Here is a 26,480-nt window from a genome sequence, read left to right as displayed (position 1 = left end):
CTTGCCAGACAGACATGTTCCAAAGGCTCCTGTAGAGCCACACAAAATGAGTAATGATATTACAATGCAGGTTTTAATGCATATGGAAAATACCCCAAATAAAACTAACTTATCATTTGATTTTTTCCTAAAACAATAGCTCCAAATTCCACTGACAGTAATGGAAATCTTACCATGCACGTCAGCAGGCTTCATGCAGGCTGAGCGCTACATGTGACATTGATTTCTGCCTCCAGCAAGGGTCCACCTATGGGGGTCAGCAACTGTAGGGTGAAAGAAATTATGAAGGGCTCATTCATTTCCAATCCCTCCATCATTTCTTGCCCAGTTCCTCACAGGGGTAAATATCAGATGTGCAGTCTTTGCTCCTCGCAGGACAGCTAGAGACCTTACACAGTAGCCCCACTCCCCTTGCCCAAACAGTGAAATAAGGACTGTAGCAGCCAACGTACAGGGCTCTGACAATACAGCTAATTTCCTTTCTATCTTGTATATCAAGAGCTGCAAAAATATATCCTGAAGAACACACAAACTACGGGGGAAATTTGTTTTCATTGCCTTTATTTCTCATCTTAAATTTTAATAGAAATTGAGACTGCTTAAATGCTCTACACATCAAGGCAATCTTTATAAATGTGGTGTGACTTCCAGCTAAAATAGAAGCATTTGGCATCTGAAAAAGCTTCCCACCTTCTCAAAAGGCCTCTTTTCATGTTTCTGAGGAAATCGAACATTACAACAGAGACTTTCAAAACCTGGGTGAAAAATAAACAGTTAGCAACTTCAGCACGTACATAATGAGGGAGCTCCAGATACCTGTAACTCAGGTTTGGACTGTTTTAACATAGCTACAATGATTTGACAAAAGTATGTTGGAGAGTTAAATGGTTTCTGAGGATTTCTATAGCAGGCAGGAAACAATCATGACATTCAAAAGGCGCTAAACAAACAAATTGCTATACTGGATTTGCTAGCTCCCTGCAAATTCTGTAAAGAGTCTTTGAATATTAGTGTAGAACCATATTCACATTATTGAATAGATTTCAATATACAGTTGGAAGAACACCTAACATATAGGAATCATACCTACCTTTAGTACAAAGAAAGTAAAGCAATGAAAGGATCGTTCATTTCTTAGAGAGACTGCTCTGGAGCTGGGCTGATATTCAAATACTATAGGAATTTGCTACTGATCTTCAAAAACTATAGGAATTTGCTACTGATCTTCAAAATTAATAGCAAACATATATATATATAAATATAATGGATTCAAATTCACAGAGTAAATATAACAAGCAAAATGGTTTGTTTTCTTAGGTATATAATAATAGCATCGCATCAAATATTGTCAGACTCTGTGGATATGAACAGAATTGTATGGCCACTGATTGTTTATATACCATGGCACTGTAGAGTTTATAAGAGCTGGTCTTGCCTTGCAGTAGGGAAATCTCTGGGACCACATGCCACATCTGCTGTGGAAATCCTATAGACCAATCTCCCATAATGATCAGATATGTATTTTGATTACTATGTCATACAAAGGATCATTTCTCCTTAAAAATCATCTTAAAACACTGTGCAAGGTATTCCTGAAAAAACACAGTCAGAGATTTTGCACTCGTCTTTCTATGCCTAAGAGCAAGATAAGATTTTGTGCAACTGGCTCCTAGGAAGATCCAAAGTGATTCATCATTTCCTTTGTGAAATTATATTGTTGGCTTTTTAAATATACATCACATTTTCCATCACATGCAATTGTAAATTGGGTACATAAATTATCTGTGCAAAGTTACTTATTACTGCTATATACATAAATAGGAAAATTTTGGAAACTTTTGCTGCTTTTCAGGGGGTCATCCTTACAATCTGAGTAAACACGTAGGCTGTTTTCCTGCCAAAAGGAACTACTAGCTAAACCATTTTTATGAGATCCATTGTCTATTTATGAAGTCTGCCTTAAATTGTGGAGGGCTGGTATTTTGTTTGTTTTGTAACAAGATACACCAAGATCATATTATACAAATGTGAAATATGTTTACTTTAAGAAATTATCTGGGGCCTGAAATAGTTCGTGCACTGAATCATTCTCAACTAAAGAATACAGAAAACCAAAATCTTACTTGTACCTTTAGCCAACCCCAAAACACCCATCTGGCTGGGATCCCCTCTTTCAGTACTAAATTACAAGAACTTTGTCCTCCTTCAGCACTAAAACTCAGTTTGCTTAAGTGCCTCCTTGTTATACATCTGTGAACAAATTAATAAAGAAACAGTACAAAATTGGTAGGACTCCTGATCTGTTGTTTTGCTTTGGCTGTTTTTAAAAAAAAAGTTGTAACACCTTGACATCCAAAAAACTTACAGTAATATTTGTACTTATTAACTGGAGTATACAAAATATTTGCCTTGTTGCTGAAATATCCCTGTAGCACTACAAGCAATTAACATTTATAACAACAAATTTTGCTAAGATAAAAGAATATCAGGAATCTACTTCTTCAGAAATCATCATTCTGACAACTAGAGACCAAATTCTGCCTTCCCCTGCAGTCATGCAATCGCACTTGTTAACTGTTGTGAGGGCAGAATTTAGCCCAAAGCACATTTTTATCTAAATACATATATTTTCCTACAGAAAAAAGCTATGTCTTATCACTGCTCTTCCCTTCTGAAGGGTAAATACTGATATTTGAAATACCTAAATTGTATTTACAGCTGTACAACACTGATGCCACATACTTGCAAAATATCCCTTGTACTCTATAAACATGGGGTAACTTGTACAATCAGCTTAAAAACTTTTCTTAAAATAAAGAGAGAGCAGACAAGATTAGACATTTTCTTTGTCAAATTCACACACAAAATACATGGTAATATGACACGCAACATCATTCCACCCGCCAGACGCCACCATCTCCACACAGTCCTCCTCGTCATAAGCATTGTTGGGCTCCCCACTGCGCCATTTGTTGAAGGTCTGCATGGGCGATCGGTCAGAATAGACAAAATTTCCCTCTTTCTCTAGGTCGTTAATCCCAATGAAAACTCTGGTGAGCCCGGCTTGGTTGATGTACGAGGCGATCAGATTGTTGGCAGTCTCATCCTTGGGCATGCTCAGCGTCCCTCCTCTTCCATGGCAGTAGAGCTGGGCTTCCTTGTATCTTTTCTCTTCCTTCACCAGCAGATATATCTTATTATCTGTCTCACGCACACCAGCAACAGCTGCGGGGGAGGGCAGTGCTGAAAAGTGAGCACTCGCATTTCTATAAACCAACTTACTGTACACCCCAAAATAGCTTCACAAATCAGATGCGGGATGGTGCTGCTCTCTACGAGCAACTGCACCGGTAAACTGAGACAACAAGAAAGGAAAATATTTATATAAAATTAACCTACCATTTTTTATGAATTTTAGTTCCGTTGTCAGCTGGGCCACTTGGATATCCATTTCACCAATAGCCTTCCTTAGCTGGCTGCACTCACAGGGGATGCCTGTGAAATGATACAGATACACCAAAATCAAAAAGCTATCCAATTTCAATAATTATCTAAACAATTTTATGAAAAGGCCCAGCCTGGCAGCCCTGGAGAGGGCTGTCTGGCAAATAAGAGACAGAAACCTAGAGCCTTCGCTACCCTGCACCATCATATGGTTCTCACGGGTGTCTGGGCCTATCCAGAACAGCTCAGTTCACCTCCCATGAAGCTTCAGCCCTACATGATTAGTACTAACCTGAACATAGACAGATATTCCCTGCAAAAAAAATACAGATTTTTTTTTTTAACTAAAAACATTTGTCAAAATTTCCCATTTTGAGTGAAATTATTCTCTTCAGTCTTCTCCAAAGAGCACTTTTTCCACAGCAAAAATCTGCACAGTGCATTGTCCGCCTGTTCCTCACGAGGAACATAACACAGTGGATCCAAAAGGCTAATGTTCCAACCATGTAATGCACATAATTACCTGCAAAATGTAGTTCTGTACTTTCAAAAGTACAAAATTTACAGTTCTTCTTTCAATAAAATAAGACAATAGAAAACCATCTATTAACCCAAATTGATACTGGTTTCACAAAGATAATATGAATGAGAATACTAAAAGGATAATTGTTACATCTGTGAGTTCAAATCTCAAAACGAGGATCAATTACAGTTTCCAGTTCTGTCTGTAATTATTCAAATCTGCATTTGACTACCCAATTACTCAGCTTAGGTGTCTAAGCACAGGGTACTTACACTGCAAAACTCTGCTTGATGACTAGGTATATGGTACTCTGCCTCAAGAGTTAGGGTGACAAATTATGTTCTCATGAGAAAACTAATTGGTGCACCTCTAGTGCACTCTGCCAGGACGGGACGAATTGGGTAAAATCTGAATCTGCCACTTTGGTAAGGCTAACACTTCTTATGCCAGGCTTTCACCTTTTTCTCTGGAAGATCTGTATTCCTGGTAATCTCCTGCTCCTACAACAATAATCCATGAAGGGGCAGGAGCTTCCAACCTGCTCATTTGTGTTGGCTGGAAGCCAGAGTGGGATATGCAGAGATGTCCCTTTGCACTGGTGGTGAATGATACAGACAATCGCACTTCCGTTCCCGCTAGTCTTCTGGAGTGATCACACGTTTGAGGAGCTCTGAGACATTGTTTTGACAAATAGACTACAAGTCCAGCAACTACTGCAGCTTCAATAATTTTAAGTAATTTGAAAATATTACAGTGAAATACTACAGTGCTTATACAAATATTTATTTTTTCATTATTTTCCCCAGTATGTAAACAGACATGTATTTTCGGTGATGATGCATGCATCTTGTAAAATCCTCCACATACACAAGGTGTGCCATGGATTACCTGGGTCACCATTAGGACCTGGTGGTCCTATGTCACCATTATCTCCTTTTTCACCTAGAGACATGAAAAAGAATATAAATTTAAGGCAGGTTTTTTGGTGAACAGTTCATTTAGCACTTGCTTATTTTTTTCTCTAGTAACATTCAAATGTGGAAAGTAGAAATATGCCCAAGCAAAATTAAAGATTTTTCTGTCCTAGCTGTTCCACAACGAAGGCCAGCCAAAGTTGTAAAACTTGAAAACAAAGAATGTGTACCAATATCCATTTTTTTTGACATTCATTAACTTCACAGAACCAATAAGTTCAGATGCTGTAGAGGGAAAAGGGCTGGATATGCTACGCTGGTGCCTAAATCTCGGTTCATAGTCCAAATGCTTTAACCAAAGTCACATAGGAAGCCTATGAGGTAGGCAAGATTAGAATTCAAGTTTTCTGGCTCTTAAAAGTCTGCTGAAATACAGTGCATCTTCCCATCTGCTTCTCTTAACTGTCCACGCTTGTGTGATTGTGTGCAAATTTCTTTATTTAGCCGTAAACCAAGATTCTCACTCTGCTTTAAGGCTAAATACACTGCTGTCAGAGCGAAAGGTAACTGGCTGAGAGATCTCAGTCATCTGGCTGACTACAGTGTGAGAAACTCCCTATTATGGTAAATTCTGGGACTTGTTAACCATTTTTCAAGCACCTAAACTTTTCTCAAACATAAATGAACACAGATTTTTCGTCTGAAAACAAAGGGAGAAACAATTGAACTAAGCATACCTTTTGAACCAATAGGACCAATTTTTCCATGCCGTCCTATGCTGCCTTTCTGTCCTTTGTCCCCCATTTCTCCTATACATAACAAAGACAAAAGACACACGTTAGCAATGTACTCTGATTCATTCCGTTTCTAGCATGCTCGCAATATCAGTTTTTACAATGAGCAAAACCGCTCTATATCCCCAATATTCATTGAACTCCAGAGGTCCAGCTCACTCCTTGTGAAGAACCTACGTTCTTACAACCTAGAACTTACAACCTAGACAGTGATTTCATCTTTGCAAAGCAACTGACTTTAACGAGGCATGCAGATGTAAATGAAAACAGATCTTGGCTGAGAGCCACTGGAAAAGCTTTTGCAAACTTCTTTCAAATGATCATGGCAGAATTATGTTGAAAGTAAGGGGGGATTGCATTCAAACATGGATCAGTGGATTAAAACTATCATGGAGTTGAGAAGACCTAAAGGATCCAAGCAGAACTGACAGTTTCATCTAATACAGTAGCTCCACTGTAACTGAGGGCTGAATTTGGGCTCAATAGCTTATTTATACAATATAAACACTGTGGAAGCAGTCACATTCTCATTCTTTACTTTTGAATTTGAAGATTACATTAAGGAAAAATGAAAATTAAAGGAAATCTTACATAGACATATATACAGACACATGCACATGTTCATACAAAGTCAGACTCAACCCAGCAATGTTGAATGTTACTAACTTTAAAGGCAGGTCTACAGAATACTTCAAAGTGCAGTTATAGCAAAGGAGCTGCTAAAAATCATTTTTCTCAGCTGTGTTTTTACAAATAAAAGGCAACTATCCACCTCTTAAGGTCAATTGAAATTGTCAACAAATCTGCATGAACCAGCCACTGTCACCTATCTATATCCATGAGGCATACCCAGAAATCCAATGTAAGACAGCTTGATTCACTTTACTTTGTCTGACTTTGACCTCTTTTCTATTAGTTGTACTTTCCTGTGTGATGTAAAGTGAATATTAGAATGGCTTCAGGGGAAACAGAATTTGCACTGGAACCGACAGTTTCTTTGCCATCACTATCTTCACAAACCAAGCTGAAGCACTGCTACTAATAAAATGTGTGCCACAGTCCAAGTATTGATGTCACTGATCTGAGCTCCTCCAGAGCTCAAATAATAAAACAGATAAAACACGCCTGTTATATCATATGGTTTTTCCAGATGGCATTTCTCAAACATTATGAAAAATAATTATCTTAATGGTGTGAATCTGAGAGAAGAACTTTAGCCTGTAATAGCAAAGCTTTATTCAACCCCATGTCTACAGAGCTCATCTACAAGTTTAGGGGATCAGCAGTTGAAATTAATAAGCACTAGTCACCTAGCAGAGTAAATACGGCAGGTTTACACATGACTGAAGGTTTTGGCTTAAACCAAGCCATTTATAGTCAATAAACTCTACATAGTCTAAGCTTGTCAGATTATTATTTCTAAATGATACTTTGGTTCTGGCATTGGTTTAGAGAGGATTCCCTGATTTGTTTTAGGTAGACTTTCTGAGACCTATGAAATGAGACCTGTCATTTTGCTACATTCACTATGTAGTGAATGTGGCAGGGTTTGCCTGATGCTGCAGTTCCTATGGCCCAAGGAGCCTCAAGAAATAATATTGCATCTCGGTGTACATTGGTGATACCTTTTCCTGGGTGCAACACCTGAGCAAATCAATGCTCTGCCATCAGATTTAGGCCTCTTTGTATCATGATTTCAACGAGAAACATGGTCTGGAGGCAGCACAGCTATACACCTATGTCATACGACATAGGTTTCCCACTGTACCACACAGTATTAATGGAGAGCGGGTATGGAGGAACTACAGGGATGGGAAGCCAAATGCCTTCTGAGGCTCCCATCCTGCAGAAACCCAAGACCAAGACTGCTTTAGAAAATACTGATGCAGTTTTTTCAATGATTGTTGAAAAGATTGTTTCTTTGCACAAAGCAACATCTGTTATGCACTGTTCTGCTACACAGGAGCAAGGAATCAATGAGACAAGTTAGTAGGAAAATCTACCATAGGGATCCAGCAACTGAACTTGTATAAATTGTCATAGCTCAGCCTCAGTGCTGATCTACAACAACTGAAGGCCTGTTGCCCTCCGTTGTTACTGCAACTGGACAGACAGTCACATATTTCCTCTATATATTTTTAAAAGCTGGAGAATTTTATGACCCATTTCATCATTACCTTTAACTTAAAAGTGTAATCAGTAACAAGTTTCAGAACATAAACTGATCACCACTGGGCTAAGAGATGTCCTCTGTATTACTCTGTGAAGTTTCAAGCAACTGTCACTTGATGGCATGAGTCAGGAAGAAATAATTTCCTCTGAACTGAGAGAAGCTGAATGTGTATGGCTTGTTGGCCTAATTAATTACTGGCAAGTCCTACAATCAATTATTTTCCTTTGTTTCCAACAAGGATCAAATTCAGTCACTACTGGACATGGACTCAATTAGGAAATTCTACCAGAAACCAAAAATATTCTTCTCCTATGCTATATATTCCTACCGAAGAATAGAAGTAATCCACCCAGCCAGCTGAAGATCTACGTTCCGGAACACAGCTTCACTTTCAGAACAGATTCATGGCTTGCCTTAAAGATGCAATCCATTGGGCTGTGCAGGGTATAAATGTACTGATGCTACCATTGGATATTTATCCAATATAGATAGTATATTGAGAGGGTATTTCCTTGAAAATCTCTAGAGTATCAGCTTGTAATGAGTTTATCAAATGGCTCTGAAAATGACCTTTCTTGCTTTGGATATTTATGAATTGGGATTACCGTAACAGATTGTCAGATGTTTGAATGCTTTTTCTTTTCAGGCTGCTACACCTGAAATTAAATAAACACATAGACCTAATGAATAAATAAAATATAATATATAAAATGACTTCACTTTCTTTCTTATAAATACTGCCCAGAAAACGAACTACTTCTCAGTAACAGCCAGTAAAAGCTACATGATCTGCTCAGAAGTAAAAGTGTGTTATCTCAAACAATGAAGACATACATTAAGTCTCCTGTGCTCATTAAAAGGACTGTTTGGATTTGGTTTTCTCTTACAGTGACTAACCCCTGCTTCTACGCCAGGGGCTTGCTTATTCTGCTTCTTCTGCAGAATAAATCACAAGGTTTCAGGAGAGACCCATCTGCCTTGAGGGTTTCAAAAGTTTTAATACCTTTTGTAAAGTCCTTTTTAGTGGCCCTATGATAGCCAAAAATGCAGTCAAAAGAGTCTTAATGAAATCAGGAAGTGAGAGTTGGAAAGAAATGAGGACAATGAAAGAAATTAAATCTCCACAGGCCAAAAGTAGGAAATCTAACAGAAAGTTTGAATGGAGAATATGAAGCAAGTCATCTATCATCTCTCAGATGAAGGTGGGATACACTGGAACCAATTATAGAAGACTTAAAGGATTTTGGAAGGAACTGAAGAGAAGGAAACTCTAAATTATCTTCTTGGTGGCCTTTTCAGGCCCGCAAACAAGAGAAGAAATAAAATACCAGAGATGAATGGTGGGCTGCACAAGCAGTGAAAAAATGAGGGCTTTGGCTCTGTGCAACACTATAAATGGGGGTCTTCATCCAGTATGGCCAATCTCTTCAGAAAGCATTAATTGGAACAGACAAGAAGGTATAAAACTGCTTCTTAAAAAAAGAAAAAGGTGCCAAAAAGACAAATCCAGCAGAAAGACAAATTTACCATGTCACAGATGAATTGAATCGTGTCAAAGGGAAGAGAGTAGTAGTTTACTTCCCAAACTTAAAGATTTAAAGACAAATCAGATAGAAATCCTTCATGATTTGACATAGTGGACATCACGGACACCTACCTAAAAACAAAAGTAGAAGCGTACCAAACCAGACCAAAGGCTGCTTGACACTAGTGCCATCTTTGACAGCAATCTGCAGAGGATACTCAGAAAAAGAATGTAAGATATAGACCAAGCTTACAATGTCTTTCCCCCAGTGTACCTCCTTAGTCTTGTAGCAGTCAGTATTCCCTATGCAAATATTTAGCCTAACTGGAATGAGAACAGTATTTTTAAAGAATATAATGATGTTATGGTATGGTAGTAATCTACATTCAGGACACTTAACTTTTTAAAACTATTGGCAACTCGAAATCAAAAAATTCTGAATACACCAATAGACTACCGTACTGCTTTACGCTAAATAATCTGATCTTAATATTATAATATCTTATTATAATAATATATCTTATTATAATATTATAATCATAATCTAAATATTCACACCACTGAAGGTTGGTGACTGGCTAGGGAACAGTGGTTACAACACCGTTACATTTTATATGAACAGACAGTGGATAATCCCAGGTGGCATTTTATGTAGTTGGGGCAAATTAATTTCACCCAGCATTAGCCACCTGAAAGTTAGGGGTTTAGTCTAAGCTATTTATCTAAGCTCCCTTGGTAAGCAATTGAGAAATAAACACCTCTCAGCAGTGATCCATCCCACTCATGTTAGACAGGTATCTTAATGACAAAGTGAAACTTCAAAAGCTTTGCATATGTTTTATGCAAAAACATATGCAAAAAAAAAAAAAGAGGAAACTTATTCATACTGACTAGAAATCAGAAAGGCTAGAAAATTTGCAAAGGAAACTAAAGATAGTAAGAAAAAATCCAACCTAGGAAGGCAGCAAAAAAGTTTAAAGGATTTTAAAGTACATTCAAAACAAAATAAATGGAAATAGTATGGTCCGTTCCTGAATGGAGAAGTTTATAGTCAGATGCACACAAAGACAAATAACTGCCCTTACGAAACACGTATCTTGCCAGAATTACAGTAACAACATAATACCAAGCTTGCTCAGATCGGTGGTCCCTCTAGCCCAACACTCTGCTTCCCACAGTGGCAGCAAGAGGAGCAATACAGGGAGGTCATACAACCCCAGCCGCTATCTGCAGTCCACTGCAGATGGAGTTCCTGAATCAGTCCCCCCAGCAGTTTCGGTGTGTGCCTCCTAGTTCAGGTATGATGGGATCTGGTGAACAGCAGGTCACCTCACTCACTGCTTTTGTGACTCTGTAACCTCAATCATATCCTCCTCAGACTCCTCCATACAGATGGAAGAGTCTAAACCTTTCCAGCTTCTTATGAGGCAGCTCCTCCATCTTCTTCACATTTCTGGTGCCCCTCTCTAATCTCCCATGTCCTTCTTGAGAGACAGAGGCCAGAACCACACTCACGTCAGGTGCATGTCAGGCTTTTATACAGAGCAAAATCGGCTGCAAAAACGAGCTTCCTGTTTTGTCCTTGGTATCTTTTCTGATGATGGGCAGCGTTTTGTTGGCTTTGGGGCTGCTGCTAATGATTTCAGAGCAGTTCTCGGGTTTTAAGTGACAGTTCTTCTTTTTGGCATCATGTAAGTATGGATTAAATTATGTATCCCTAATGTCCCTAGGCAATACATTTATTTACACTGAAGACCATCTGCCATCTTTTTGTCCACTCAGTTTAACACAGATTTTCTCAAAATCCTATTGAGTTCAGGTGGAACTGAAAGACAGTTTTCAACCAGATACCCACTTTTTGAATCCACAACTGTCAATGTCAGGACTTTTATATGGAATCCTGCCTGCAGCACTCCTTAGTGAGCATTAAGTTCATGTAAGAGTTGGCTCAGAAATGTAAAGGATTGATTGATTACATATTAATGAGCAATCAGTAATACTAAAATATAAATTAAGATATTATTACCTCTCTTTAGAATTTGATTATACAAATGACTGAGCACTCTGGCTCCAATCCAGTTAAATTAATGAGTCTTCTCTCATACTTAAGAGGCTATGCCTGTACTAGTAAACTAAATGCCTGGGACTGTTCCCTGGCAGTGGGAACCAGGTGGCCGAGAATGGTACACTCCATGATATTAAATTGTCTTACTCTTCAAACCAGGATAATCACTTGCAAGCTGTTCAGTGTGTTAACTCCCAAAATGTGCCCAAGAATTGTCTGGGAAAGTGTTCACTGGCACAAGCCAAAACTGTGCCAGGGACTGTGCTAATGCTGCGACTGTAGAGAGAGACAGTTGAGTTCCACGCCCAAGAATACTATGTGACTCTGCTTCACATACCAGTATAAATGAAGTAAGACGCATAAAGGCTGAAATTAAAATACTAAAATAATATATTTTCAAATGCTTATGGCTCTAAGAAATATCATAGAATCATAGAATAAGTTGGAAGGGACCTTTAAAGGTCATCCAGTCCAACCCCCCTGCAACGAGCAGGGACATCTTCAACTAGATCAGGTTGCTCAGAGCCCCCTTTGCAACATAAAATGTCTTGAAGAACACATTTTTAATATGTTGTGCCTTTGATTACGCATTCTAACAGTAAATTCACCCGCTGCTCCTTATTTTGATTGCCATAAGCAGAATACATGCTACTCTGGGAATATTCACAGTACTGTATTGTTATTGAAAGATCTCTGTGGAATTTGTATACATGGAAGTTTCAGCTTCACAGATAGGATCATGACTCAGTGAAATAATTGAGTTCACCCCCAACACGGGAGTGTGCAATACAGCAATCAGGGCAAGGGGGGAAAGTTACATCTCTTAACTTCACACCCCAAACCTTGCACTGCAGTACACTCTACTTTTGCCTGAATCATCCATTTCACTTGATCCAGCACTCTATGCTTTACATAAGGACAACACAGTTTTATATTCTGCTGACATGCTATGCATCATAATTGACCTATACAATTAATTAAAAGTAATGAGGAAACTAAGTGGAATTTAACCTTAATCAGTGCCCAAAGACATCAGGATGTCTGATGTCACCCTGAAACATCAGGACACTCAGAACCAGATTTATTTCCGGTAAGCACCAGAAAGTTTTAATATTTATCAGTTTCCGAACTACCAAAATCCAAAAATGTCATGAGGAAAGGACATGATAAAAACATTTGCAGCACTTTTGAATCTTGAGATGTTCATTTCAGGCCAAATATACCATAAGAAAACCATTTCTTTTCTATGTTATTTATTCACTGATTATTATATACTTAAGGAGTTCAAAGAAACTAAGCACATTTTCTGAGGATGAACTTGCCTGAGAAATGAAACAAAGAAAGGGGAAATTAGAAACAAAAAAAAAAGATTACTGTGATTCTGGTAATGTAAATTAACACCAACAGTAGAAAACTCTACAAATGTTGCAGAAGAATTACAGTTCCTCCTCATGTAAACCATCACTTACTCAAATAGCAGAAAAATACACTGAAATTTAGCAGTTTCCATCAACAGAAGGAGCCAAATATTAGCCCAACAAGACAAAAATTACCAGGCTTCAACAGAAATATAGGGGGTCAAACACATGTTAACACAGTGACTGCAGTTTTAACAGGCTACTGCACAGACACAGAGCTGCTGTGATCATCCATGCGTGCTCTTAGAAAGGGGCAAATGCAAAGTGATGAAACAATTTTATCCATCTTTCATTATCCACTAAGCTATGCGTTATGTACCTGGATCACAGGTCTAAGCTTACACCAACTGAGGACTTTAAAGGACATCAGTGGTGTATGCCCATCAAGAGATCAAAATCAGAGCAAAAAAAGCAAAGCCAATAGCAGGTCATGAATGGATATTAGATAGTCTGTCCAGGAAAAAGATGATGAATAGATTATTTCTGAGAACAACATAGTGAACAAATTATCAACCTCTGAATGATGCTCAGTTCTTAACCCTGCATAAATAAGATGAACAACCAAATAGGAAAAAAGATGTCAGTGTGTTGGATATTTCAGTGTTAGCTGCTCACATGATTTTTCCCAAGAATACTGTTATATTTTATTTTTGCCTCAAAGTTCCAGCTTCTGGATAAAAAATGGGAAAACCCTTGCACTGCTGGAAGAGAATATACAGTTGAGTCATTCTCATTCAGTTTGAGAGTGTAGAAAAGTATTTATGCATAAGCTTAACTTCAGGTTTGGGCACTGCTGTCTGACTCCACTATCTGTGGAGGTTAACCAGAGACTGAAAGGTCAGGAGACTGAAAGTTTTTTCTAGGTCAAGGCTGAATGTCCTTCTGTGTCCTTTCCATATGGTAGAAATTACATCTGTGAAGTCTGTTTGCTTATCCAGTCGACACTGTGACACTCAGAAAATACATAGGCTATAGTACCATGATGAAATCTGGCACCATATAGTCCAAATTATTTTTAAGGTAACAACTTTTTTTGCTTTGAAGAAGCATTTGTGGAAAGGAGATGATGAAGACAAATATCTGCAAAATGTACAGCATTAAGGAAAAGATGAGTTAATTAGAATTCATTTTAAACAGGAACTTGTTTGTAGAAATTTCTATGCTAAAATAAAGCTGTTTACCAAATATTCAAAGAACATACATATGTCAAGTCAAATCTGGATGCACAAAGGAAAGTGTAAAAACCATGTTGCTACAGAAGCAGTATGAAATTTTGCCTGTGCTTAACCTGAAAGCACTGCCTGGAAAAATACTGATATAGTATGCATTAATATTCAATTTTCTTTCATCTCTTTTCTGTTTCAAGTATGTTTTCTTGCAGTGAATTTTCACTTCAGTGTTTCTTCTTTCAGTCTCATCAGAATTTTGGACTTTTGGAGGTATGGAAAACTGGAAAATTATCATTATTATTAATCAAGCATTCCTTATGAGAGTGATTTTCCAAATAAATACAATTTTACAGTATAAAATATATTAATGAAATGTTACATCACGGATTGGCCTGACTGAAAAAGAGTACATTCATTTCTCAGACAGTGCAAAACATTTTAAATTGATTTGACAAAATGCCAAGCTAGAGAAACATGCACGATGGGAGAGGCTCTCAAGCTCCCCATGAGAAAGCAGTATGACCAGGTGCCCACCTCAAACACTTGTACAAAAATGATCAAAGCCTGAAAAACAAACAGGAGGACCTGGGAGTCCATTTAATGACATCCATCACCCAGGTATGATGGGAGAGCCAGAACAACAGGAGTGCTGCAGTGGATGGATATTGGCTCTTTAGGAAGGACAGGCAGGGAGGACAAGGTAAGGGTTATGCTCTGCACAGTGGGCACCTTGAATGCATGGAGCTTTGCTCCATAACAGGCAACTGGTCTGTTGAAAGCACATAAGTCAGATTTAGAGAAGTCAGCAAGGGGAATGTCACGGTGGGCATTCATTACAGACTGTCTTGTCAAGAAGTGGCACTGGATGGGAAGGGTTCTTTTAACAACTGTAAGAATCTCCATAATTGGAGACTAGCTACTTCGGCATCTTCTGGGAGAGCAGCACCATGAGGAGCAATCAATCCAGAAAGTGCATCAGGGACAATTATCTAATGCAGGTACTGGGTTTCCAGCTAGAGATGGTAGTCTCCTAGACCTGTTATTCACATACCTTCTGCTTGCAGATATGATCAGCAGCAGCAGCCTTGGCTGCAGTGACCATGACTGCCTTCATGAGATGACAGCGTTCAAGATCCTGAGGGAAGTGAGGAAGGCAAGCAGCAGGATAAAAGCCCTGGACTTCTAGACTTTGGCTTGTTCTGGGACCTGGTAGGCAGGATCCTACTGGAGGCTGCTATGAAGTGCAAAGGGGCCCAGAAAGAGCTTCTCAGTCTTAAGGAACAATTTCCTTAAAGCGTAAGAATTATCCATTGCAATGTGCAGGAAAATAAGCAGATATGGCAGCAGGCCAGCTTGGCTGAACAGAGAACTATTGACTGGGACCAAATACAGAAAGGAAGCATGCAGGAGGCGGATACCGGGACAGGCTACCAAAGGGTAATATAGAAGTATTCCCAAGGGATGAAGTAAGGAAGGCCAAAGTTCAGCTGGAGTTGAACTTGGCTAGGTATATGAAGGACAACATGAAAGACAGTACAGGTAAGGCAGCAGTAAAAAAGAGGCCAAGGATAACATAGGCACTCTGCTCAGGAGGAAGGCAACCTAGTGACAAAGGACACAGGAAAGGTTAAGGTACTTAGCGCTTTCTTTGTCTTGATCTCTACTGGCAAGGTCTGCTCTCTGGCCTCCCAGTTCTTCATGTCTGGTAGCAAAGATTTGGAGAGGACGTGCTACACACAGCAGAGGACGACTGAGTTAGGGACTACTTCACCTGGATATACACAGGTCCATGGCACTGGCCAGAAGGCCTTCAAGGGTGCTGAGAGGGATAGTTGATACTGTTGCAAGGCTGCCAAAGTCTAATCAGCAGCTGATAATGAGTGCCATTCCTCAGGAACCAGTCCTACATCAGTGATGGGGAGGAAGAAGTGGAAGGATCCTCCATGAGTCTGCAAGAAATCCCATGCTGGCAGGAGTGGTTGGTGTGCTGGAGGGCAGCACTGCCAGTCAGGAGGAGCTCGACAAGCTGCAGGAATGTGTCAACAGGAATATTATGAGTTCAGCCAGATGCTAAGCTCGTCACCTGCGATGCACTGATGATGGCTGGCCAATGGCTGGCTAAAAAACTCCTTTGCACAAAAGGACCCAGAGATTTCAGGGCCCTCATACAAGAGAAACAAACTGGAGTCCAGCTGAGGAAGATGGTTTTATTTAGCCTGGAGTAGAGAAAGGTAAGGGGTGACCTAATTGCAGTCTTCAACTACCTACAAGTGCTTTGTAGAGAACATGCATCCTTCTCAGAGACACACAGCAAAAGGATAAGAGGCAACGATCACAAGTTACAACAAAAAAAATTTCAGTTGGCCCTAAGAAAAAGGTCTTTCACGATGACAGTGGTGAACAGACCAATCAAAAAGGATGTGGAATCCTTATCCTTGGAGATTTCAAAAGTCTACTGGACAAGACCCTGAGCAACCTGATCTAAATTTGAAGTCTGCCCTGTTTTAAGCAGGAGATTGGACTAGATGAGGTCTTTATGACCTTTTAACCTAAATTATTCTGTGGTACTTTAACTTCTCTTCATGCCACATTACCTTGCAAGAGTTGAAATTTCAGTTTCCAATATTTTTTATAAGAGTCGTCCTTGAAGGGTACATCTCCATACGGGAAATGCACTGACTGAAAACGCACACTCCTCGTGAGACTTATAAATTTTTCAATGCATTGTAGAGGGAAGCACTCTAGCTATGGATTTTGGTCCCAGGGAAAGTTGCGGGTATCAGACTCCCATAATTGCCCAGAAGAACTATATAAAGGATCATGCTTCATCATAAGGAAGTGTAAATTAGCACTGCGATTGCTTTGAAAGGAAGCTTGTAAATTCTGTTTTGTAAAAACTAACTCCATCGTTCTGATGACAGGAATGTCAAATGTTCAATTTCAATATTGAAATAAAAGGTTTTGACTACTCTTAATGTGAATTTTTCACAATGTGCATCTCCTGGAAAACTTATGAAGGTCAAATTTCCTCCTTGCTCTAGGAGAAAAACAAATGTGAAAAGACAGAATTTCCTGCAATACAGAAATACCACATTTCTCTCAGCTGTGTAACTGAATACTGTTGAGCACCATTCCTCTCAAGAGCTCCAAATATTTTGAACTACAGTGCAAATGTTGGTGTTACCACCATCGTTCCATAAATATTACTGAACCGTGATCTGAGAAATGTGGAATCACTCATGGCCATCCATCTCTGCCTCTTATGGTTTACTGCCTTCCCTCAATGTTTTTAATTAAGGTATTGTGAGTCTTCACACTTAAAAACAAAAGGAAACAAAGAAATTGAGCCTCACGATTTTTTCGCTCTGACCTAATATGAGGTTTGCATTTGCAGAAGGCATATTATGAAGAAGACATTATGATGTCTTTCTTCACGGAGACCTTTCTAAAAAATTTAAGATTTTTTTTTTTTCCAAAATGAATCTTTTTGACCAGGAAGCAATACTTAGTCTATAAATGAGTGCATATTGTTGTACTGATTTTGGCTATGATAGTTAATTTTCTTCATAGTAACTGGTAGGGTACTATGTTTTGGATTTGTGCTGAAAACAATGTTGATAATACAAGGATGGTTTTGTTATCGCTGAGCAGCACTTACACAGAGTCAAGGCCTTTTCTGCTTCTCACCCCACCCCACCAGCAAGTAGGCTGGGGGTGCACAAGAAGCTGGGAGGGGACACAGCTGGGACAGCTGACCCCAACTGACCAAAGGGATATCCCACACCATATGACATCATGCTCAGCAATATAAAGCTGGGGGAAGGAGAAGAAAGGGGAGACATTCAGAATGATGGCGTTTGTCTTCCCAAGTAACCGTTACATGTGATGGAGCCCTGCTTGCCTGGAGATGGCTGAACACCTGTCTGCTGATGGGAAGTAGTGAATGAACTCCTTGTTTTGCTTTGCCTGCATGCACAGCTTTTGCTTTACCTATTAAACTGTCTTTGTCTCAACCCATGAGTTTTCTCACTTGTACCTTTCCAATTCTCTCCCCCATTCCACTGGGGCAGGGGGTGAGCGAGCAGCTGGGTGGGGCTAAGCTGCCTACTAGGGTTAAAACACAACAGTACACAAAATGCCCAAGGATGATTTAGTCACCCAGCAAAGGGAGAAAGGATCCCCACCATCATCATCTTACAAGAAAAGGCAGCATTTGATCAGGAATAACTTTCAAAATGCCTTCTTTAATGAAGTTACCTTTATCTCCTGGAGGCCCAACTCTGCCTGGACGACCTGGGGCACCTTTCTCCCCCTTTTCTCCAGCCTCCCCTGTTGATACAAAAGGAAACAAAAAGAAGAATCATATTAAACCAGGACTATTTTCTGTTGGTGACAGTGACAAGAGTGCCATTCTCCCCACTGAAAATAAAAAACTACGATAAGAAGCGGGGAAAAAGGTAAAAGCAGATGCGATCTGTCTTAACAGCTTTACTTCATGCATGGAGAACAGTTTCCTGCAATTGGCATAGACAATGCCAAAACCAAAGTCAATAGATTACTGAAGTCTCATACAATAGGTCTAGTTTTGTGGATGTTACTCATATCATCAACCTCCAAAAAGCCCAACAGCACAATTCACTTAAGTAGAAGCTTCAGAATTAGGCCCCAATTTAGCACATAAACTTCTGGGTCTTTGTTCACCAAACACTTCCTGAGCATCTGCTAAGGACATGCTTAAGTCTCAAGGGAAAATGGCTTAACTCTAACCTCAAATTAAAAAAAAAAAGAAAAAACTTTATGCCATTTACAGAGCAAGGATGGATCAGGCCTATAGGAAGGCATTGCTACATCCCTCATTTAGAGGATCATTTTTAAGCATGAAAGAGTATCTCCTAATCCACATTCTCAGTTATATACTGTGCCTTTTAATGTCTGCGGTATGAACCACTGTGCCTTGTACTTAGATGAACATGGCTCACGGCGCATTATTATATTCAGCATATTTAAACATCAGTTTCTGTAAATGTTTGCCTCCCTGGTGCCTTTCATTGGAAATTTGGGAATGCTTACCTTGTTTTGCCCCCTACTATTGTAGTTTGCCATTGACATCAAATTAAAATCTCTTAAACAAATAGAAGTTCAGAGAATGATTTACATAGCCACCTTTACAAAAAAGATTTATATGAAGGAGAAGAAAGCTCTACAGCTTCCACAGAAAAGAAAATGCCAGGATCTAAAAGCCAGAGCTAGCGCAACACACCTGATGCCCCAACACTGTATTTGTACAGAGAGTGAACCTTAGCAGGAAAGTCAACGGTTATCATGTACCCTTCAAGCTCTGCTCTCTGGCTTAGCTGGCAACTGTGGTTCACAGAGGGACCATAGAGATGACATGTAAAAACAAGCCGAAACATGGTACGTTTCAAATATGCAGCCTCCAGCTCTCTCACTCCTTATTGCAGACATAGGTGGCTGTGAGCTGAACTCAGCCCTCCATCTGTTATGCTTCCCTTCTCCAGGCTGCCAGCAGGCTCCATACCATCTTCCCTGCCTTCAGACATGCAAAAATAGGCCATTCTCTGACCTTAATGAGGACAAACTTCACATAATCCCCAGTGAATAATATTGTTAGCATGAAACAGGCTATTATTTGGCACATTTGGGAACGTCACTTTTTTTATTAGCAGGTAACCAATAGGCTTTGTATGATTGCCTTTCCCCCCTCAAGGCTGGTTATGAGTTCTTTGCTTCCCAAAGATAAATCCTGACAATGACTTTTTCCTGCTCTCTGGAGGCTGAGAGCAGGCTATTACAGCCTATTGCTTTACACGTTCTTCAGAGTGAAAGCTGTGCATTAGGGATCAATAAAATAGATCACTCGTGCTTCAGGCCATTACACTTGCCTGCATTTATTCCTATAATAAGATGACACTGCATTCCTTAGTGTGGGTGTTTAAGAAACTTTCTCTGGGAGGAGATTACCCCATTACAGGCCCAGCTACAGACCACTCTGCATTTTTTGTTATCAGCTGTTTTAAGCAGCAAGACCTTGGCGAAGAGGGACGGATCAGTGGTCCAGTTCAGCTTTGCCATGTTTAAGTCCCTGTTTCTGCTGTATGTACCCTGAGCACTGTGCAAGCTGAGGAAGCAAAGCCTGTGCAGGTGTCATGGGCAACAAAACAGTTTTCTGTCCAGGAATTTCAATCACTTTAATTTATCACCAATTAACACTAACTTTTAACTTCTGATCCCTGAATTAGGAAGAAAAAACAAACAAATGAACTTAAAGAAAGACACCTCTGCTCCCCCCTTCTGGTCTCCAGCCCCTGTACCACACATTACACCCAGTCCCTTTGGAGCAGAAGGTTGTGGTGAGTGTATTGTGGTCCCTACCCAGTTGCTCCGGCATGGCCTCCTCCACCAGCCACAGTCCCTTTGCAGTTGTCCCTCCTGCTCAGTCTCTTCTCCATCCCTTCCCAGGTGGCTTTTTGCTCCAGCCCTACTGCATGAAGGAGTACCTTCTTCCTCAGCGCCATGCAGCTCTTGCCCACGCAGCTGAGATGGGGAGAGGTGTGCCCAGCAGTGCTCTGCAGTGTCGTGATGCCCCACACCTCCATAAGAAATTCAGGCCGGGTACCGAACTGAGCTGCAGCAGGACCACAGGTATCAGGCACACCCTGACACTACCACAAGCTTCTTGTCCTGTCATCTCCGAGAGAGATCTTTCATAATTCAAACAATATACCTTACCATCGCTGTCGATTTACCTTCTTTTGTGAATTCTTTGGGAGAGGATTTGTCTCTGATTATGTTTGCATCCTGCCTACCTTGAGCTGTACCATCTACTGTAATGAACATAGCGCGCCAAATATTAACTACGTGAGCTATTAAGCATTCCTTGGCTGGTGATAACTTTCTTCCATTACTCATACTCCCTGTGTGAGTAGACGCATCAAGTGTGGGCATAAAAAAATTGGTTTTATTTTATTTGCGTAGCATCAACTTTTTTAGGTATTGTATGCCATTGAGACTATTAAGACAATTCCTGCTTTAGATTCTAAAAGGGAGACAAAACAAGGTGGTAAACTGAGAACTTAAGCTTTGAAGGATTGTTCCATGTTATCTTTTTCTCCATAATAGTAGTAACTTCAATCTCATGGGTCTGTCAAAAGAAACAGGACTTTAGGAAGAATATGAGTGAGCAATGTAGCGAGGCTTCATCATCCATCCTCTCTTCACACACAACACACTTTTCCTGTTATTAATATTGTCAGCTTTCTAAAACACAGATCAGTCTGCTGTCTGGATTCTCAGAGCCACAGTATTCTTCCCTTCCGCATTTCATCTTACTCCTTTATACTGTTGAGGGTATAAAAAAAAAAAAAAAAAAAAAAAATCAGTCCCTAAGACCTAAGCTGCTGACCTTAAACTCATTTGTGCCTTTTTCTATTCTTGGTGTCTTTACTGGCTTTCTTCATCTTCCATTTCCACCTCCATTCTCATCTCATCCCTCTTCTGATTCCCCCTTTTATTCTGCAGGGTCCTAATTGGCTTTGTGTCATTTTCTTTTTTTTTTTTTTTTTTTTTTTAGTTTCTAGTCTCTCCACTCAGTCTCATTCTTTGTACTGCTCTTTTCTCTTTCCCCTTCATTTCTTCCTGTTCTTCTAAAATTTGTCCATTACACTCTCCCACTTTTGGGTACTTTTCCCTGGTGTCTTTCTCCTTCACCACCCCATTTGGGCTCCACTTTCTGCACCACTTCTTAGGCTTAACCCTCTCCTCCTATTTTTTCCCCTTTCACACATCGCATGGTCTCCCTCATTTCTTCCACTTCTTCCCTGTACGTATTTTTCCCAAATCCTGACAGGCTCGTGCCCAGCAGCGGCATGCGGCTCTGCTCAACCAGCATTGGAGATGTTGCCGGCAGCCCAGCAGAGGAGAAGATGGGGCAGATCGAAAAGCCGCAGCGAGCAAATCCCGCTGCGTGGCAGCTGAACTTTGGGCACGCGGCCACATATACACTCAGTTTAAAGGAAGCCTTGGCCACCAAAATGGGTTGGAGTTGTGCCAGCAGTATCTCATTACCAATTCTCTGAGCCAGTCCCCCTGACAGTGTAGCTGGAGCATTATTAGCTTTTTAGGGATTTCACATTTACTAGGGCTGTATCAGGCCATTTTGTGCTTTGCTGAATTTGTACATCAATCTGTCTCACTTTTGCAAGGTTTACATTTCATGAATCGGAGCAAAATCATTAACACATTATGGTTTTCAGGCCTCTCTGTTGTTTCCTGGCTCAGGATTGCCTTCTGACAAGGGCCAAGGTCCTGCACTATTTATACGTTTTTAAAAATTCTGCTGTATATAACAATAATAATAATCATAAATAATAATAATAATAACAGTCCTTTCACAAAAATGGTAATCACAGGTGTTAATTTTGACTGATTACACAAATAAGGAAACTGAGGCAAAGAAGTTACAAAATTTGTCAAGCCTGTCAACAACTTTGAAATAAAAAATCATTTCAAAGCTTCAGTCCCCAGTGCTGTGGGGTCTGACCCTTTCACTGATCTTCTGTGTAACTTTAGACAACGTATATTTAACTTGATTGTGTTCCCCTGTGTAAGTCACATCAACAGCACTATCTTATGCCTATTTCACAGCAAATATCTCAAACAAATGAAACAACTTTACTCAAGGCTTAGTCAAACCTGAGAAGACCTGGCTATAGTGTTGTCCTTTCTAAGCTGAACATCTGCAGAAGGTGTAAATATTATTAAAACTTCAAAGGCCACTTATTGAAGTAAAATTAAAAAAAATATATTTTGGTTCAGTTCAGGCATCCAAAGCTGCATCTATAATAATAATTAACAAAACAGGAGAGTTTTTTTGGTCCTGAAGCCAATTGGCCAAGCACAACCCACATCCCTACAGCCTAATTCTCTTGCTTCCAGCACAGGGCAGCCAATTCCAAACTGGGCAATGTCTGGAGAGGGTAGTTCACACCATAGCCAAACCTGTGGCCAGGCTGCGCTCGCAATTTAACTGCATGAACAATTGCAGGACAGAACTGAGCCTTGTCCTCACCAATCAATTAACCAGCACAGACAGAGCCTGCAGTCCATACTATGGTCCTCAAGCAACTGGGTGAAGCTCAGGTTTGCACTAGTAACGTTAGTGGCATCAATATTGTTAGTTGAGTTTTGTGATACTACAATGCATAACTACCAGAAAAACTGGAAGGGAGTTGTGCAGTTCTTAAACAATGCATTTTTTTATCATTAATGATAAACCAGTGGTTTTAATGGTTTTTTTTGTCCTTAGTTAACAGGTATTTCCCCATGCTCACAGGTTTTCCACTCCAGTAGAAATACCATAGCCTCCATAATGGGAATTAGCGTTAGTGACTAAACAGGGCCAGGATTTCACACCATAATGGATGCTCTTGCTTTAAAATGCTAATTCTTTCCAGCTGTTAATTTCCTATTTAAGTTACTTTAATACATTTTTTGCTACAAAAAGATCAATAATTTATTATGCCATCTTTTTTTGGCAATAGTTTGAAGGCATATTTTGTAAAAATGTTACTTTTGTTGACAGAAACTATAGAAATGCCAAAATTGTAACTAATTTTTTATTTCTTCTAAAAGGCATTTGAGCATTTAAAAATCAAGGGAAGACAAGCAGAAGACTAGAAAACACAAAATACGTCTCATTAGTACATTACAAAATGGTAATGACAACCTCTCCAGATATAAAGTAGGGCCTGATTTTACAGTCTTTGGGTATGTGCACCATTCATGAGTATAAACACAGACAAAGCAACCAGGCAGCATATCAGAGTAACAAGCACTACTGATCAGGAGCAAGTCTGGGAAACTTTGACATGCATTCTCTGAACCGTGTTCATTTTAACAGACTTAAGTTCATCTTATGAACCTTAAAACTCCATTTTTTAGGAGGCTACAAAGTGGACAAATAAAAGGACAACTGAAAGGCACCTTCTTTGTCTCTGTTAGAAACAGTCAGCGGTGCAAATGAGCCTGTTAGAAAGAAAGGATTAGTATTTGAATGATGGAGTAGACTTCCACGTTACCTTTGAGGCCTGGAACAAGAATTTGAACAGAGCAGGACTCCTCTGCAATATGTTGAGGATATCCAGACCTTAGCAGTGACAGGAAGGCAAGGCTAATTAGAGTCACCAAGAAAACCAGATCTCTCTTCATAATGAGCACTTACAGGTCACTGACTCCTAAACAAAAGAATGAATAAACAGTTATAAGAATTCCAAAGACTTTCAACAGTTTCTGAACATATACAGCATCCTACTACGAATACAATACATTTTTGTGTGCCACAACCCACACAGCATGAGAATGACACGTGCAGGTCCTCCGAGCAGGTTGTGTGTTCCACACACATACACAAAACATGCCGCAGCGCATTCAGCAGTTTGTTTTGGTGTTAGATGGGGTAAGATAAAGCTCAGAAGAAATTTAGTTAAGAAGACTGAGATTAAGCAATGCTAATAATAGGCAACTCTGTGTTCATGATTTCTCATTGGAGGCAGGGATCTGGAAAAGTCAAAGGAGAAAATCTAGTACATAGGCTTGCATTGAAAGATGTTAGTACTCAGTTGCCACTTAGAAAGAGTGCATGCTGCTCTAAAGAGCCAATTCAGTAGATGATGAGACCAGCCTAGAGGCCTGAAATTTCACTTCCCATCTACCTGAGCACTGAAATTGTGCCCAGCAAATTGTCTGATGCAACAGCCCTCATGTAACTCATTGAGGGTGGAAGGAAGATAATGTTTCACTATATCATGCAATGAAGTTACATCAGAGCCTTCAATAAATCCTGAAGATTCACCTCTGAAACTACCCTTGTCTAAGCCTACAAGTGAAATGGCTTGCCTTATATTAGGTTCTGAAGAGATCTCTCAGATAACAACAGTACAGAAATGGAGTTTGTGTGAAAGGACCGTCAAAAGCTGGTATTTAGGGGGTCTGTAGAAATGCGCTTTGACAAAAGTGTTATTTATGTACTTCTGATATGTGTTTCCAGTCCTTCTTTCACCAAGGCTCTGTACTACACAAACAAGTTGAAAGTCGTATCAGGGTTTCAAGAGAAAGTAGCTGTATATCGTCTCTTATAGCCACAACACAGACGTGCACATTTTACATCTAGAGCAAGAAGACTGGGCTATATTACTCGTCTCCCTGATTTCCTTCAAAAATAAGCCAAGTAGGATTAGGCACAGGTGTGGGGCTAGTACATGAGTCTGTGTCTCTCAACATGCTGGGGGTGTAGGAGGGTGGATCTATTATTTTGATGATGGCCTGAAGGAATAAGTGTGCTTCAGCAGGGACAGGAGAATAAGGAGCTTCAGGGTGAGAATGAGCTGGTGAAACAGATACCAAAACATAAGGGATGAAGCAAGATGGGCAGAGTGCCCTCTGTGTGCAACAAAATCCAGTTTTGCCTGTACTATTAAAAAGCCTTGCTCTAATTTTAAATTCCACCATCAACTCTGATATGTTTAATAAATGTCTTAGCAGTAAGACTAAGTAGGTGACTTTGGAGTTGGGGGAATAAATTATCCCTCTGAATTGCTGTCCAGTATGTGCTTCCATTATCCTCTAGAAGATAAAATCAGTAGACTGCAGCAGGGGGGTCAGATGGGAGCAGATTTTGTCTCCCTCCTCATGTGGGGAGGGCATGGCATGAGTTATGGGGGAGATTGCTCTGCCTCACAACACCCTTGCTACACCATCTGTACTGCAGGGCAGGGGTGCTCCACAACACACTCCCCAGTTCTCACTGATCATCCAGATTTGGGGCACAGACTACAGTATGCTGTGAGCCCCTTTTGACTCAAATCTCTTCCTCAGCTTTCCTTCTGAAAGAGAGCAAGGTGCAGCAGGACCATGCCTGAAAAAAGTGGGGTGTATGCTTGGACCTGGAAAGAGCTCCTGGGTCAAGGGATCACTTGATACAGTCACAGTCTAACAGGCTACAGTGAGGCAGAAAGCCCTAGGGAAAATCCCTGGTGCTGGGTAGTCCTCCCATGGAGCAAGGGAGGAACAGGGACTCTCTGGGCATTTTCACAGCCACAACATGCCACGCTCCTGGAACAGGACAGTCCTGAACTACTTCATACACAAGCTTTACCAACCAGAAAGAAGACCCAGGACAGTATGGATCAAAAAAAGGAAGTTTCCACTAACCTGTAATGTAACAATTTTATTTTCAGGGCCTTTGTTTCAATTTCCTATTAACTTTTAGCCGAGCAGATCACAATATAGACAATCTTACTAGAGATGCATTTTGTACCCTCACAACATTCCTGTCAGACTGCTAAGCACTAATGTCATTTACAAAAGTCTCCCCTTGTAGCTGAGGGTACAGATTCTGGAGAGACAACACTCACTCATATACAGATGCTTACGATATT

The 26,480-nt window shown here is 40.1% G+C and overlaps 1 protein-coding gene across 2 annotated transcripts in view; it reads right to left on the bottom strand.

Annotated features, from left to right (window-relative positions):
- Positions 1–550: 550 nt before the first annotated feature.
- The window catches only part of COLEC11 (collectin subfamily member 11), a 40,688-nt gene continuing 14,758 nt past the window's right edge, over positions 551–26,480 (bottom strand). Inside the window, exons 2-7 of one of the 2 annotated variants that reach the window (XM_087774200.1) lie at positions 24,123–24,278; positions 18,283–18,354; positions 5,619–5,690; positions 4,856–4,909; positions 3,400–3,495; positions 551–3,243 (exon numbers count right to left, since the gene is read on the bottom strand). In XM_087774200.1, the coding sequence (XP_087630326.1) occupies positions 2,834–3,243; positions 3,400–3,495; positions 4,856–4,909; positions 5,619–5,690; positions 18,283–18,354; positions 24,123–24,252 (834 nt within the window). In that variant the 5' untranslated portion in view covers positions 24,253–24,278 and the 3' untranslated portion in view covers positions 551–2,833. The remainder of the gene's footprint in view (positions 3,244–3,399; positions 3,496–4,855; positions 4,910–5,618; positions 5,691–18,282; positions 18,355–24,122; positions 24,279–26,480) is intronic. The other variant, XM_009461106.2, reaches the window with a different exon arrangement.

Source organism: Nipponia nippon, unplaced genomic scaffold, assembly GCF_047370975.1.
Source record: "Nipponia nippon isolate SJK-2023a ecotype South Korea unplaced genomic scaffold, ASM4737097v1 scaffold_4, whole genome shotgun sequence".
Classification (NCBI taxonomy): Eukaryota; Metazoa; Chordata; class Aves; order Pelecaniformes; family Threskiornithidae; genus Nipponia; species Nipponia nippon.
Note: the sequence above shows the minus strand (reverse complement) of the source record. Positions and strands in the feature narration are given on the sequence as shown.